At 36.9% G+C, this 12,743-nt stretch overlaps 2 protein-coding genes across 5 annotated transcripts in view; one reads left to right on the forward strand and one right to left on the reverse strand.

Annotated features, from left to right (window-relative positions):
• Window positions 1-144: 144 nt before the first annotated feature.
• LOC139960315 (uncharacterized) lies at window positions 145-8,134 on the forward strand. 2 transcript variants are annotated; one of them, XM_071958603.1, is made up of 7 exons: window positions 145-346; window positions 1,078-1,203; window positions 1,726-1,856; window positions 2,687-2,730; window positions 4,727-4,812; window positions 7,010-7,070; window positions 7,932-8,134. In XM_071958603.1, the coding sequence occupies exons 1-7, from the start codon at window positions 217-219 to the stop codon at window positions 7,972-7,974; spliced, it is 621 nt and encodes a 206-aa protein (XP_071814704.1). In that variant the 5' UTR covers window positions 145-216; the 3' UTR covers window positions 7,975-8,134. The 2 variants fall into 2 exon arrangements, with proteins under 2 accessions (XP_071814704.1, XP_071814705.1); XM_071958604.1 differs by having other exon boundaries at window positions 147-346; window positions 7,010-7,089.
• A 1,261-nt stretch (window positions 8,135-9,395) lies between these two features.
• The window catches only part of LOC139959738 (H(+)/Cl(-) exchange transporter 7-like), a 29,664-nt gene continuing 26,316 nt past the window's right edge, over window positions 9,396-12,743 (reverse strand). For all 3 annotated transcript variants that reach the window (XM_071957561.1, XM_071957562.1, XM_071957560.1), the window contains exons 21-22: window positions 12,524-12,604; window positions 9,396-11,404 (exon numbers count right to left, since the gene is read on the reverse strand). In XM_071957561.1, the coding sequence (XP_071813662.1) occupies window positions 11,309-11,404; window positions 12,524-12,604 (177 nt within the window). In that variant the 3' untranslated portion in view covers window positions 9,396-11,308. The remainder of the gene's footprint in view (window positions 11,405-12,523; window positions 12,605-12,743) is intronic.

The raw sequence follows: 12,743 nt of genomic DNA on the forward strand, positions 1-12,743 counted from the left end.
CGCGACGGACCGTATAGAGCCCCCAAAGATGTTGCATATCGGCGAGAGCGCCTAACTTTAGGGACAAAGCGCGCACATTGTATATCTTAAAGGTTGAACGCGCGTGAGCTTATGTTTTTCGGAATTTGCGCATAATCCGACGCCCGCATGCCTTAAATTTCTTACATAAAAACTGCTGATGCCAAAGCTGCAGTCCCTATATACTTCTATATCAAGATGGCTGCCGATGAAGTATCCGATCTCTTGCGATATGTTTTCATGTTTAATAACGTTTCCGAGTACTTCTGTTTAATAGTAATGATAATAGTGACTGGTGAATTTTTGTGGCATCTTTATATGAAGGAAGGTAAGTTGTAACTTATTAAGTTGGCCTGGATTATACTATCCTTATACGCAGATACAGAGTATGGACTAGCATGTGGTGATCCGTATAGTGTACTGCCACAAATTTGACTATGTCTACCCACCGACCACCAACATTCCCCTGCCCCCCCCCATTCCCTCTCCCTTTCAACTGCCTGGATTTTGATGTGCAAAATGAACCACCGACGTTTCTCTCACATTACATGTTAAATTGTAGCATATATCTTTATGCCAGTTGGATGCATTTTTTCGGTGATTTTCAAGACCAAATACTGTATGATACATCTACTCTCTATTTAAAATGGTTAGTTAGTCAAAAACGTGTCCTTTCGATATCTCCTTAGTTAAGACGTATGAATAACGTTGGCTCACAAGGAACGGAAGGGCAATGAAAAAACCTTGCTTCCTGCACTTTAAGTAGCAGAACGTAAATAATTAACAATTAGACACAGTATAAGCTACATTAACCTTCATTATTGTAGTCTGCCATCCAACCCCTGCCCCAATACGCATCCCCCCCCCACTTACCCCAATACGCACACCCCCCTGCCCAATACGCACACCACCTCACCCCCAATACATACCACATTTACACATTCTTCATTCTACGCTATATTTCTATATACAATGCAATCTTGTTAGAGTCGAGTACTTTTTACATGTTTGAAAAGTTAATAAGAGAAATTGTATTTACGCATGTAATGTTCATTTCAGTACAACCTACTCAAGAATCCAGACCCGAACACCAAACCCTTCGATTTGCACCAACAACTACATCAACATCGGGTGGCGAGGAATTGCTGAGAAGAAGGCATAGCAACCACAAACGGCGCAGGCATAGTAAGCATGCCTAAAGATGTTATAATAGCACCCTAACATCAGTGAATTATCAATATCATAGGTCTCCGTCCGCAACTTTATCAATTTTGTACTCCAATGGAATCAGTCTGCCTATATTGTGTCATTAAACTTGTTGCCAGGCCCGACGAGAGGGGGTTATGATAGATACACCCGAGAATAAATGAGGGGCCCGGGGAAGTATGGGATAAAGAAACGTATTTTTAGAAACGTACGGTACTAAAGGAAACTTCAAAAAGAGTACCCATTGACATAATTGTCCCCGAAGCCGGACATGACTATCGACGCCTTTGTTGTTTACGTCGAGTCTTCTCCCATAAAATGACGCTGGGCTCAATATAACCTAGTAAAGAGAAGTACATGTAATTCTCAATACAGATTAGAGGAGAAAATAATAATGTTAATTTATGCTAATAGATATTTATTTGGATATATTTCGTAGCATTCGTCTGGAAATGTACACTTTTCTTTTCTTTCTTCCTCTCTTATTAACATATAAAATAGAGGCAAAGCATGAATCACCTGTCAGCTTAAACGGATCAAACTACAGTGCCCAATCATGCAAAACGACTGAGCAGACGAGTTTAGTGGATAATCAAATATCTGTTAACAGTTCGCACCGCACAGACAAGGTGGTAAGATGCAGTCGCGTTAATTAAATTACGATAATAATAATAATAATAAAAATAATAATAATAGTAATCCATTTTATTTGACGATACCTCACATAACGGTATACCATCATATCTATTCACATAGTTCTGCTTAAAACGCATGGGATGGCGGTTGTGTTATATTACAGAAAAGTAAAGCTGTATAATTCCACACATCTCTTTTCTACGGAAGCACTTAAGAGCCAAACTACTTTTCAACTTTTTCTTTAATACACACTTTTAAGAAAAAAGTGTGCAGTTAACGTTTTATAAATTGTTAATTTAACGTTTATAAAGTGTGAAAAACAACTGAAAGTAATTGGGCTCTTCGGTGCTTCCGTACTTTTCAGATCTATTGCTATTTCAAGTTTATAGTTGTAAAGTGATACGGCTGCGGCAGATGAGGGTTTTTTATATTTTTTTATGTCCTTTATCTTCGATACTTGGCACCTCACCGGCCTAGTTATACTCTGCTGAAGTTAAGTCATAGTATATAGATCTGTTTTGAATAAGTACTGCGTAAGCTACCGACTATAGTTTCGATATTAAACGTGCTCCTTCCTACGCCATTGAGTTTCACCACATGTAAAGGGACAAGAGTGGGGAGATATTTATGAGAAACAGGATTAGTGAACTTAATTTTCGTGTCCAGACTATGGCGTTTGATACATTTCCAAGAAAGCATGTGATATTGCATTACTTTAAAGTATCGTTTTACTAATAATAATTGGAACTCTACATGTTTCACACTTATACAGAAGTATTAACGACTTATATATATATAATTGGTTTCCCTCTTCACGTAATTATAGCTACTTTCTCCGTCGACTTCAAGCACCACAAGCACCACCACTAGGTATGTTTTAGTTTTTTAAGCATATATAGGCTTAGAAGAAACGTGATACCATCTTAAGTGAGAAGGGGGTAAGGGGAAGATTGTTGGCCGTTTTATAAATGTATAAAGCTCACGGTCAATGTAAAAGTATTCTAGTGTTTGCATTGGTAAGAGAAAAGGACAAGTGGGACATCCTTCACCCCCAAGTCCACCCCCATCCCAGCAACCTCTGCCTTTCCGTGGCTACATCTTGATGTTCTGTTAGTTCAAAAGATGTACACTATATGTATTAAAATATGATAACAATTTTCATTTTTTTTTAAACTTGCACAATAATTCTATCAGATTTAGTCATAACCTTAAAACGTCGTAATTTCTTAAGGAACGACAGCTCATCCACGGGAAAAACTTACACATAAGGTTAATAAGATATTATGTATGGTCAGATATTAAATTATAAAGAAAAATCATTAACGTTAAGCTAAAAAGCTTTAAAGAAATCAACATGTTGATTAAAGGATGTCTTTAGACAAGTTTATTCTTGATATGTTATAGCCTAGTCCAAGGGCGGCGGAACCGGGGGGGCACAGGGGGCACGTGCCCCCCCACTTTTCCTCAGGTTAAAACTGTGCCCTTTTTCTACATAAAAATTGAGGTGTCTCAAGTTAGCAAGAGTCCAGGGAACCAGAATGAACACTCGGGAAGGGCCGTTTCCGGCCATCTGAGGGGTTTGTAAAACCAAAAATTTTCTTGTACGCTCCGCGCCAACCGATGGTGGCGCTCCGCTCAGATAGTCGTGCATACAACTTTGCAAATCCTGGCTACGCCCCTGACTTTTAATGAATTTCTGTGGGTCAAACTCAAGCTATTCCGAATGGAAAAAACTTGTTAAGATATTAACAAGAAATAAACTCTAATTCGGAAGATTCCTACATTAGAAACTAGCATGTTTTCACCTCATTTTGTCTCAAAAGAAAACTTGTTCCTTGTTTCCCAATTTGCACATTGGATATTGCAGTGCTAGTATGCATATTTTCCTTGAGAGGGGGGGGGGGCAGGACGTTGATGGAGTGATGTGTATACGTAAATAAGTTAGTACAATAAGAGTTATAAAGGGTACTAAATATAAGGCTACATCAGTCCAATCAAACTTCTGCAAAGTGCCCTTTGATGTCGGTGCCCCCCCCCCCCCCAGATTAAAAGTGCTTCCGCCGCCCTTGGCCTAGTCCAAGGAAACAGAAAAGAAAACAAATCGTGTTAGTAACGATTCTATAGTTGCTCCGTTTTTTAAGACATTCACCTTAAAAATTTGTTAAATGTAGAACGCTCCTTTAAGGCTACATTGACGATGCCATCGACTCATCAGTGCAGAGCTAAATGTTAATTAGTTGTTTTATAAATTCTAATAACTCAATCAAAACATATTCCTTTAACTTCATAAACGCAACAGAGACCCGTTGGATAATATTCAACACCATGTGTCCTTGACAACTTTGTATTGTAAACGTGTCATTTGTGTACACGAAAGTCACATGTTTTTTCCCCCATCAAATTTTGTGTTGCATCTGAGGAAATGACGTCGTGTATAACATATTAGACTATATAGTCCAGTCGCTTTAATCGACAAACGTCCGATGTTTAACGGTCATTTCCAAAACAAAAACGATTGTTTTCGTGTAGTTTAGAAAAAGGGTTTTAGAAAAACAACCAGAACGGAAAGAAGTGTGTTTAAAGAGCAACAACATATTAAACAAAAAATACATCCTCAAACAAACTGCTAGAATGTCTTAGTAACCATCAAGTCATTGTCCAGAAAAATACATAGGCAGATAATTACATCTTCTTATTAAGGAACGACCTTACAGTTTGTCTACTTTTCATACATAATATTTCTAAATTTGGTTATTGGTATTAACGAATATTAGAAATTATTTAATCCTTAACACTCTATGATATATGTACAAAGGCAAAGACATCTTAATGCAGTTAACGGTTTTTATTTCTTCCTGTGAACAAGTCCTGCCTCTCGACGGAACTCTAAAATTAATCGAGATCCAATGGCAAGAATGATCTCTAGGAAGATGGCTGGACGAAGAGCAAGAGGTGAGCCAAGGTTACAGTCGGCAGAACAGGGTCCAACTGAGGGGACGGGTACAGGTTAGAGCAGGGGCGGACTGGGTTTTAACACCGGCCCGGGCATTTTCCACCTACACCGGCCCATTATTCATTGATATGCTATTTAAATAGTGATCGCCGTCCGTAAGATTTTTTTGAAGTTAAGGAATGCCTAGATGCAAAATGGTGCTATATTTCTCAATTTTGTAGGTTACAATAATCCTTTAAAAATGACCCAAAAACTTAATTTTCCAGAAGCAACACTTGATTAAACTGAGGATAGTTAAAATACGTAAACAAAAATAAACAAAAATATATGTTTTAGACTGGATTTTATTTAGTTTTTTCAAGCATTTTGTGAAAACATGCTTGAAAATAACGGGGAAAAAAACCTAAATAAAATCCATTAGCACGGACGGGCTGCCAATAGCACGTTCTTTTGATACGAACTAACAGACTAACTAACATGGTGATTTCATGAGCTGATTCCCACAGTTAAAAATATATTTCTACACAGCCCGTTCTATAAACTACTGTGAAAATGGGCTGTAATTTTTACCAAGCTCCCCAAACCACCGGCCCATCGGCCCACCGGGCATTGCCCAAATGCCCGTGTGGCCAGTCCGCCACTGGGTTAGATGTCTTAACATAGGCGTAGGAGGCGGGGGGCTGGGGGGGCTGCAGCCCCCCAACAATTTTTTTGGGTGAAAATTCGGGCAATATGCTGAGAATTTTCGGGCACCTACTGGAAGAATAATAATATGCAATGTGTTTTTCTGGTTTTTTTCTGGTAAAAATTCGGCAATATGCTGAGAATTATTCGGGCATCTACTGAAAGAATAATAATTTGCAATGTGTTTTTCAATTTTTTGGTGAAAATTCGGGCAATAGGCCTATGCTGAGGATTTTTCGAGCACCTACTGAAAGAAGAATAATTTGCAATGTGTTTTTCAAATATTTTGGTGAAAATTCGGGCAATATGCTGAGAATTTTTTCGGGCACCTACTGAAAGAATAATAATTTGCAATGTGTTTTTCAAATTTTTTGGTGAAAATTTGGGCAATATGCTGAGAATTTTTCGGGCACCTACCAGTGGCAGAGCGTCCATACAGTCAGAGGGGCGATGACCCCTGACGGACTCAAATGGACTACCGGCGCCCTTTTCAGCTTTTTACCACTTTTTACTTATTCGCGATTATTGACTTTTTTATTGCGCTCTCAAATACCTATTGACATTTTTCACATTTTGTTAGTGCAACTTTCTGACAAATGGCGATGACACCTATTTATTCTTCATTTATCTGCAAAATAGCAAGGCCCGGAAAGAGTCATTTCCGGCGATCTAGGAAGTATCTTTACTCAAAAATTTCTGTACGCTCCGCGCCAACCTGTGGTGGCGCTCCGCTTAGATAGTGTCAAAAGCGCCCCTCTCCCCCCCCCCCCCCCCCGACCAATTCCCCTAGCTCCGCCACTGGCATCTACAGAAAGAAGAATAATTTGTAATGTGTTTTTCAATGGTTAAACTTATATTATTATTATTATCATTATTATTGAAACGACTTCCCCAATAATTCTAACCAATATAGAAGGGTAATAACACGGAAAATGATTTTATGTTATTGGCAAGTGATGTAATAACTGATGGATGCCTATATAATATGCACATTAACATGTAGAACGCGCGCAGAGCGCGCGAAAAAAATTTGGTTATATTTTTCGGGCAAGTCGTTACAGCCCCCCAAATCAAATGAGGCTCCTTCGCCTATGGATGTCTACGAGGGCAATGGACATGCGCCTTGAAGGTTAGAAGTAATTCACAAGATTAAATCAAAACGCCCGACAAAACATCCCCTATGTGCACTCTGTGCCATAAATAAATAAATGGTAACACTTCTAAATTTACTATTTATTTTTAATCTTTCAAAATTCTTCAAAGAGGAACAACAGATTCTATTGCGTCAGTCCATCTACATGTTTCATTAGTATGTTGTAGAACCAAACATTTAAAGACGACTTTGCATCCTGTCTGAACAAATGTATCAACAGCTCACACCTGGGATAATATACAAAACGAAAGTAATATATTACAAACAATTAACAAACCACCCCCCCCCCCGTCCCACCCTCCCCTTTCAATTAACTTTGTTTTGTGATTTATTTTCATTTTTTTCCGTTACTTTTATAGGTCACTTTACAGAAAGGGACTGGTTGGTATCATATGCAAGGTCAGATTCGTATCAAACCAAGTAAAGGGCTGTTTCCATGGTGAGAACTTGCATCAAATATCAGCATATATCATGGAGGGACGGGTGAGGGGAGAGAGAGAGAATGGGTGAGGGGAAGGGGTGATGGGCAAGAGCAAGGATGGGTCAGGGGAAGGGCGAGGATGGGTCAGGGGAAGTGGCGAGAGGAAATAGTGATGGGCGCGGATAGGTGAGGGGGAAATTGAGGTTGGGTGAGGGGAAAAGCGAGGATGGGTGAAGGGAAAAGTGAGGTTGGGTGAGGGGAGAAGCGAGGATGGTTGAGGGGGGAAGCGAGGATGGGTGAGGGGAAATTAAGGATGTGTCAGGGAAAAGAGTGACGATGGATAAGGGGAAAAAGCGATGGGAAAGTGTTGTGTGGTGCGCCTTGAGCACCGTTATCAGTGGATATGTCTGCCTTTAATAAATCTTCAAGACTGTCATTATTGTTATTATTTTATTGTACTCAAACCTTTGGCCAAACATATAAATAACAAGAGGGATATTTTACATCTGTGCCCTACAAAATTGATGATTTTAGATGTTCTAGTTGAAGCTTAATTCGCTCAACACATCATATACAACAGCATTGCTGTCCTCTGGACCTAGAAAGACAAGCAATAAAGACGAAAAGATGAAAAGGAATAAAGTTTTCCCTTTTAAAGACATGGACAATATCCATTTCAGAAAAGAATTGATAACATGACAACACTTTGAAACTAGTTGGTGTGTAATGTACCAGTCAATCTTGTTCTAGGCATTGATTATGCGTATCTATATTTATATACAAATGTTTGCATATCATGTAACAATTTACAAATGTACATATTTATACATACATTGGATTTCTTTCCTTCTTTTATACAGGTTTTACTGCCTGATGGAGTGTAACAAGAGGTTCACACCGTAGAAACAGAAAAAAAAAAAACAGCAGAAGTAAACATCAAACTATGTGCCAAAAAAAGAGGGGGGGTGTGAAACAATGTGACTTTTATCATGATAAAATACCATATATGTTGTGAAATAAATTATGAACAAAAAAATTTGAAAAATAAACAATTGTGAAAGAATGCAATGAGGCAAGAGTCTGATTAAGCAAGACATCAGGAGTGACTGCACGAAACCTACAGTAAGTGACCGAACTGTCGAAAACTCTCGCAACGCGAAAGAACAAGGACTTATTCTATCTAGTGGCACCTTTGATGCCCCCAGCTCCCCCACCCGCCTTCCTCGAACAACACAATACCATCACCCTTTTTTTGAAAACATATAACTGAAGTAGTAAGAAATTTTCATACAGCAACAATATGCTACAAACCAATTACTGCCAGTTCAATAGTACTAAATAAAATTACTGTTTTCGATTTTGAAAACAATAAGAGAAACACGTTTACATATTTTAATATTTAGATGGTAATCAGTTGGCAAAAAACAGAACAATGAAGAAAAAAACAACTACAAGATTCCATCGGGAATTCAAACCAAGGTTGTGGACGCTAATTGTATGTCCTTGGAGGTTTGAAACCAGTTCATTAAGGGAGGTCGTTCTGCCACTGCGGCCTTGCAACCTGTATCGGACAATACACCTCTTAATTGGTGAGGACAAAACACCTCTTAATTGGTGACGCAGGTGTCTTCCTATTGAGACTTGGTGATGCAGGTGTCTTCCTCTTGAGACTAATTATGATGCTAATCAACTCAAAATAATTTGTGAGTCCTAAAAACAGATCTTGGAAGAGATACCGAGAAAAGAACTAAGTCAAATGCATTGTAAATTATAGAAGGCATATGAAAATTATATATATTATATATATAAATAGTATATATATATATATATATATATATATATATATATATAAATAGTATATATATATATATATAAATAGTATATATATATATATATATATATGTGTATATATATATATATATATATATATATAAATATATATATATATATATATATATATATATATATATATATATATATATAATTGAAATCGTAGTGAGTTGGAAAGTCAAAAGCAGTAAAAAAACTTCCAGCCTCCACATATACATATGTAAGTATATGTTTGTGTGTGTGTTATTTGCCCACTAATAGTTCAATGTAAAGTTAATTCAGTCAAATAATGCCAGCATGTTATAGATGTTCTGCATTGCCCTTCTCAGTTACCATGTTAAAATCGTAAAAAAAAAGATTTTCAAAAACAAAATACGTTTTGTGAGTTGAAAATAATGAAATGATTTCTCAGGCATTGAAGAGACAAAAAATGAGACACATTAAAAACTTTTGCATTGAAAAATGTTGAAGAGACAAAAATATGAGACCATTAATACTTTTTTGCATTGAAAAATGCCCTATGGATGACCATTAGGAGAGGTTTTAATACTGTCAGTATTCTTGGGTCATTTGTAATACATGTAGAGGCTAACTTATTGAACTATATAAAAGGAATGAAGATACTTTAATGAAAGTTGTAATACTATTATCTCATCACCTCAAACAAATAACAGAAATGGGAAAAAAAAAGGTTGCATTTATGATTGTTTAAATTTGATCAAAATCTGTAGCAAATTCTGCAGTTGAATATCACCTGACCAACATCACTAGAAATGCCACAATCTGAATTTATGGATGTTAAAGTTTGAGTTTACAGTAACCAGGATGAAATTCTTAACCTTGAAATTAGACCATGACTCATTTGCAGGCCTTTAGACGTTAACTTGTTATATAGTGTATAAAAACTAGCTCAGGTGATGTAATATATTATAACAAAACTTTCTCCATCATTCATTAATATTTGATTTGTCGAGATCATACTTTTCTACATTTAGCTTCCTTAAATACATTCAGACATAATGATGATATTTAAGGCACTTTTTAATATTACATTAATGTTAATATTTTAATCCTTCCTTTGTCACCACATTTCTTCTGCTGGTCATAAATTTTGATCTACTCTTCCATAAATGTATAAACATCGTGACTCTTTCTAGATCATTCCCTGATTCTATGCTGCTCAAATGGTTTTACGATGCTTTTTCCAAACAAACCCCCCCTCCCCACTCCCCCACAACCCTAGGCCAGTCCCTAACTCCCCCGCATATCCACTTTCCCAAAACAGCCTCTGATGTTCAATTTCCACCTCATGCACTCTTCAAATGTACTTCTTCATGTGGAACATAAGCACAACCATGTACAAAACCCTACACATTACAAAAACTACAAAGATTTAACAGAATTGATAACTTGATCAAGACTCTTCTGCAGTAACAGTTTGGAATTAAGCAAATTGTGAGTTAAAGCCTTAAAGGAGAGATATATAATAAGATTCCTGCACCATTTACAGCAAAGGAGAAAAATCAGGATACTTCACTGATAGAATCTTCAAACATGTTGAACCCTGTTGATAGCCGATTTTTGACATGAAGGTCACAGGTTAAAGGAATACATTTAGGTAAATATTAGCATTTTATTAAACCAATAGTAACTAGTAATGTTTGCTTTGAAAAAAATAGTAAAAAACTTTTCTCAAGCTTGTAAAAATTTTTTGACTTTCTCTCGAAAAACCCCATCAATTTCCATTCATGCTGTACACAATAACCAGTCGCTTTAAATTTTAACTCCATTTTGCATTTGCATGAATTTTTCATTCTATTTCTGCTGCCGTATGGTAATTAATCTACTCAATTCAGTTCCAAGCAGACAGATATTGTTAGTAAAATTAGTTATTGTTGTTAACGTTGTAAACTGGTAGAATTGTTTCCATAGCAACAAGACACTCCTCCATGACAAAATTATCATACAATGAATGCGATCACTTTCACAGCCATTACCATATTCGTCCGGGAGATTTGAGCACTACCATGGCAACTAGATTCTTCCGTTGAAAAATCTTGTGACCTTCCAGCATCTTGCTTTCCTCTGATACAGTCTTTGACTCTTTTCAACAACATACTTGTTATGCTATTCACTTCTCGCAGCAATTTGGATTAACAACAAAGATCCTCGACTCGTCGGATACTGCACATGATCACACTTGGCCGTAACAAACTACATTACTGACGTTCCTCTGGTAGAGTTGTTACCATAGCAACAAGACACTCCTCCATGGCAAATTTATCATATAACGAATGGCAATCGCTTTAACAGCAGTTACCATATTCCTCCGGGAGATTCGAGTAATACCATGGCAACTAGATTCTTCTGATGATAATTCTTGGGACCTTCCAGTCTCTGTCTCTCCTCAAATGGAGACTATGGGTAGTTCCTCTAAGCCTCGATTTCTGTGACTGTTGTACCTGTATCTAGCGAGATCTTTGCGAGTGACGATACCAACGACCTGTTTAGAAAGATAATTATCTAGGAGTTTACAACAACAATCATTTACCAAATTGTCAATTATATGATGTAATATGTATGCAAAATTTCCGCAAACCATTTCATTTTGGGGGAAAATTCTAACAATAGCAAACATCTGAAACAATTTCTTCATCAGCACAATAATATCTTTTACATATTTTGTCCTATCAACCTTACTAATAAAGCCTAGTGTTATGATTGTCACACAGGTCTTTGTGCAAAACCAAAGCTGGGAATCTTGGAATCAAGCTCATTAGATTCCACAAACAGCATATGCAGAATTAACACTATGCTCTGCAGTTATAACAGTCTAAAACTATAATTTTGATAAAGATCAAAATTAGATATGTAACATGATCATATCATCATTGATATTTGAATCATAGTAAAGGACTCCATACTATTGCATCATAATATTTAGATTTTAAATAAAAAAGGAAAAATCCAACATTCTTTGAACAATTTGATTCCACCAGGAAAACATCAAATCAAACTTTTCCCAAAAAATTACCTTTGTGAAGGTGGACAACACTATTATAAAACAGCCACCACAGAAGCAGATAAGCTTTGCTATAGCTGCCATCGTTGTTTACCATGGTAACTATTGTGACCTTTTCATTTAACCAGTTTGTTTCATTACTGATTATTTTCAAAGAATAATTTCCCTCTTAAACTCAGATATTTTGCCACTTTGTGCTGGAGGCAATACAAGCAGACAGCCTAGCTTCAGCTACCATTGTTGTGACCATGGTAACTGTTATAGTCTTTCCTTAAACCAACAGGCTTTGTTTTGTATTACTGCTTGCTTGCACATGAATTATTGAAGTTTCAATTTGAGAAATTGCTGAAGAAACATTTACTGAAATTTCATGAAAACATTTTGGCCACTTATAGATACATTCAAATTGATTTATACACTGCCTATGTTACATACTCAAAGCAGATCCACTTTTACAAAAGTAAAATGAATTTCTCTTCATGTAGTCTGTAAAGGTCATATTTATTTCAAACCTCTTCTCATTTGAAAAGTTTTCCGCAGAGCAATGTTGGAACTACTGTATACATGGAAATGCATCGTTGTGTTATGTGTAATACTTACCCTATTATGGCCATCCGTGACGACTAAATGCCTGAGACCCAAAGCTCTAAACAGACGAAACATTCTCGGTAGTGAAGCCTCCTGAGGATTGTCATGTGTGTGTGAATGAGAAACAAAACCAGCATGAATAACTCAAATAACCCTGAAATCTAATCCAATGAAAGTTGTTCTGTGAACTGACAATTTAAGATGCCCTCCACGGTCAGATGGAATACAACAG

Source organism: Apostichopus japonicus, chromosome 19 (assembly GCF_037975245.1).
Source record: "Apostichopus japonicus isolate 1M-3 chromosome 19, ASM3797524v1, whole genome shotgun sequence".
Lineage (NCBI taxonomy): Eukaryota > Metazoa > Echinodermata > Holothuroidea > Aspidochirotida > Stichopodidae > Apostichopus > Apostichopus japonicus.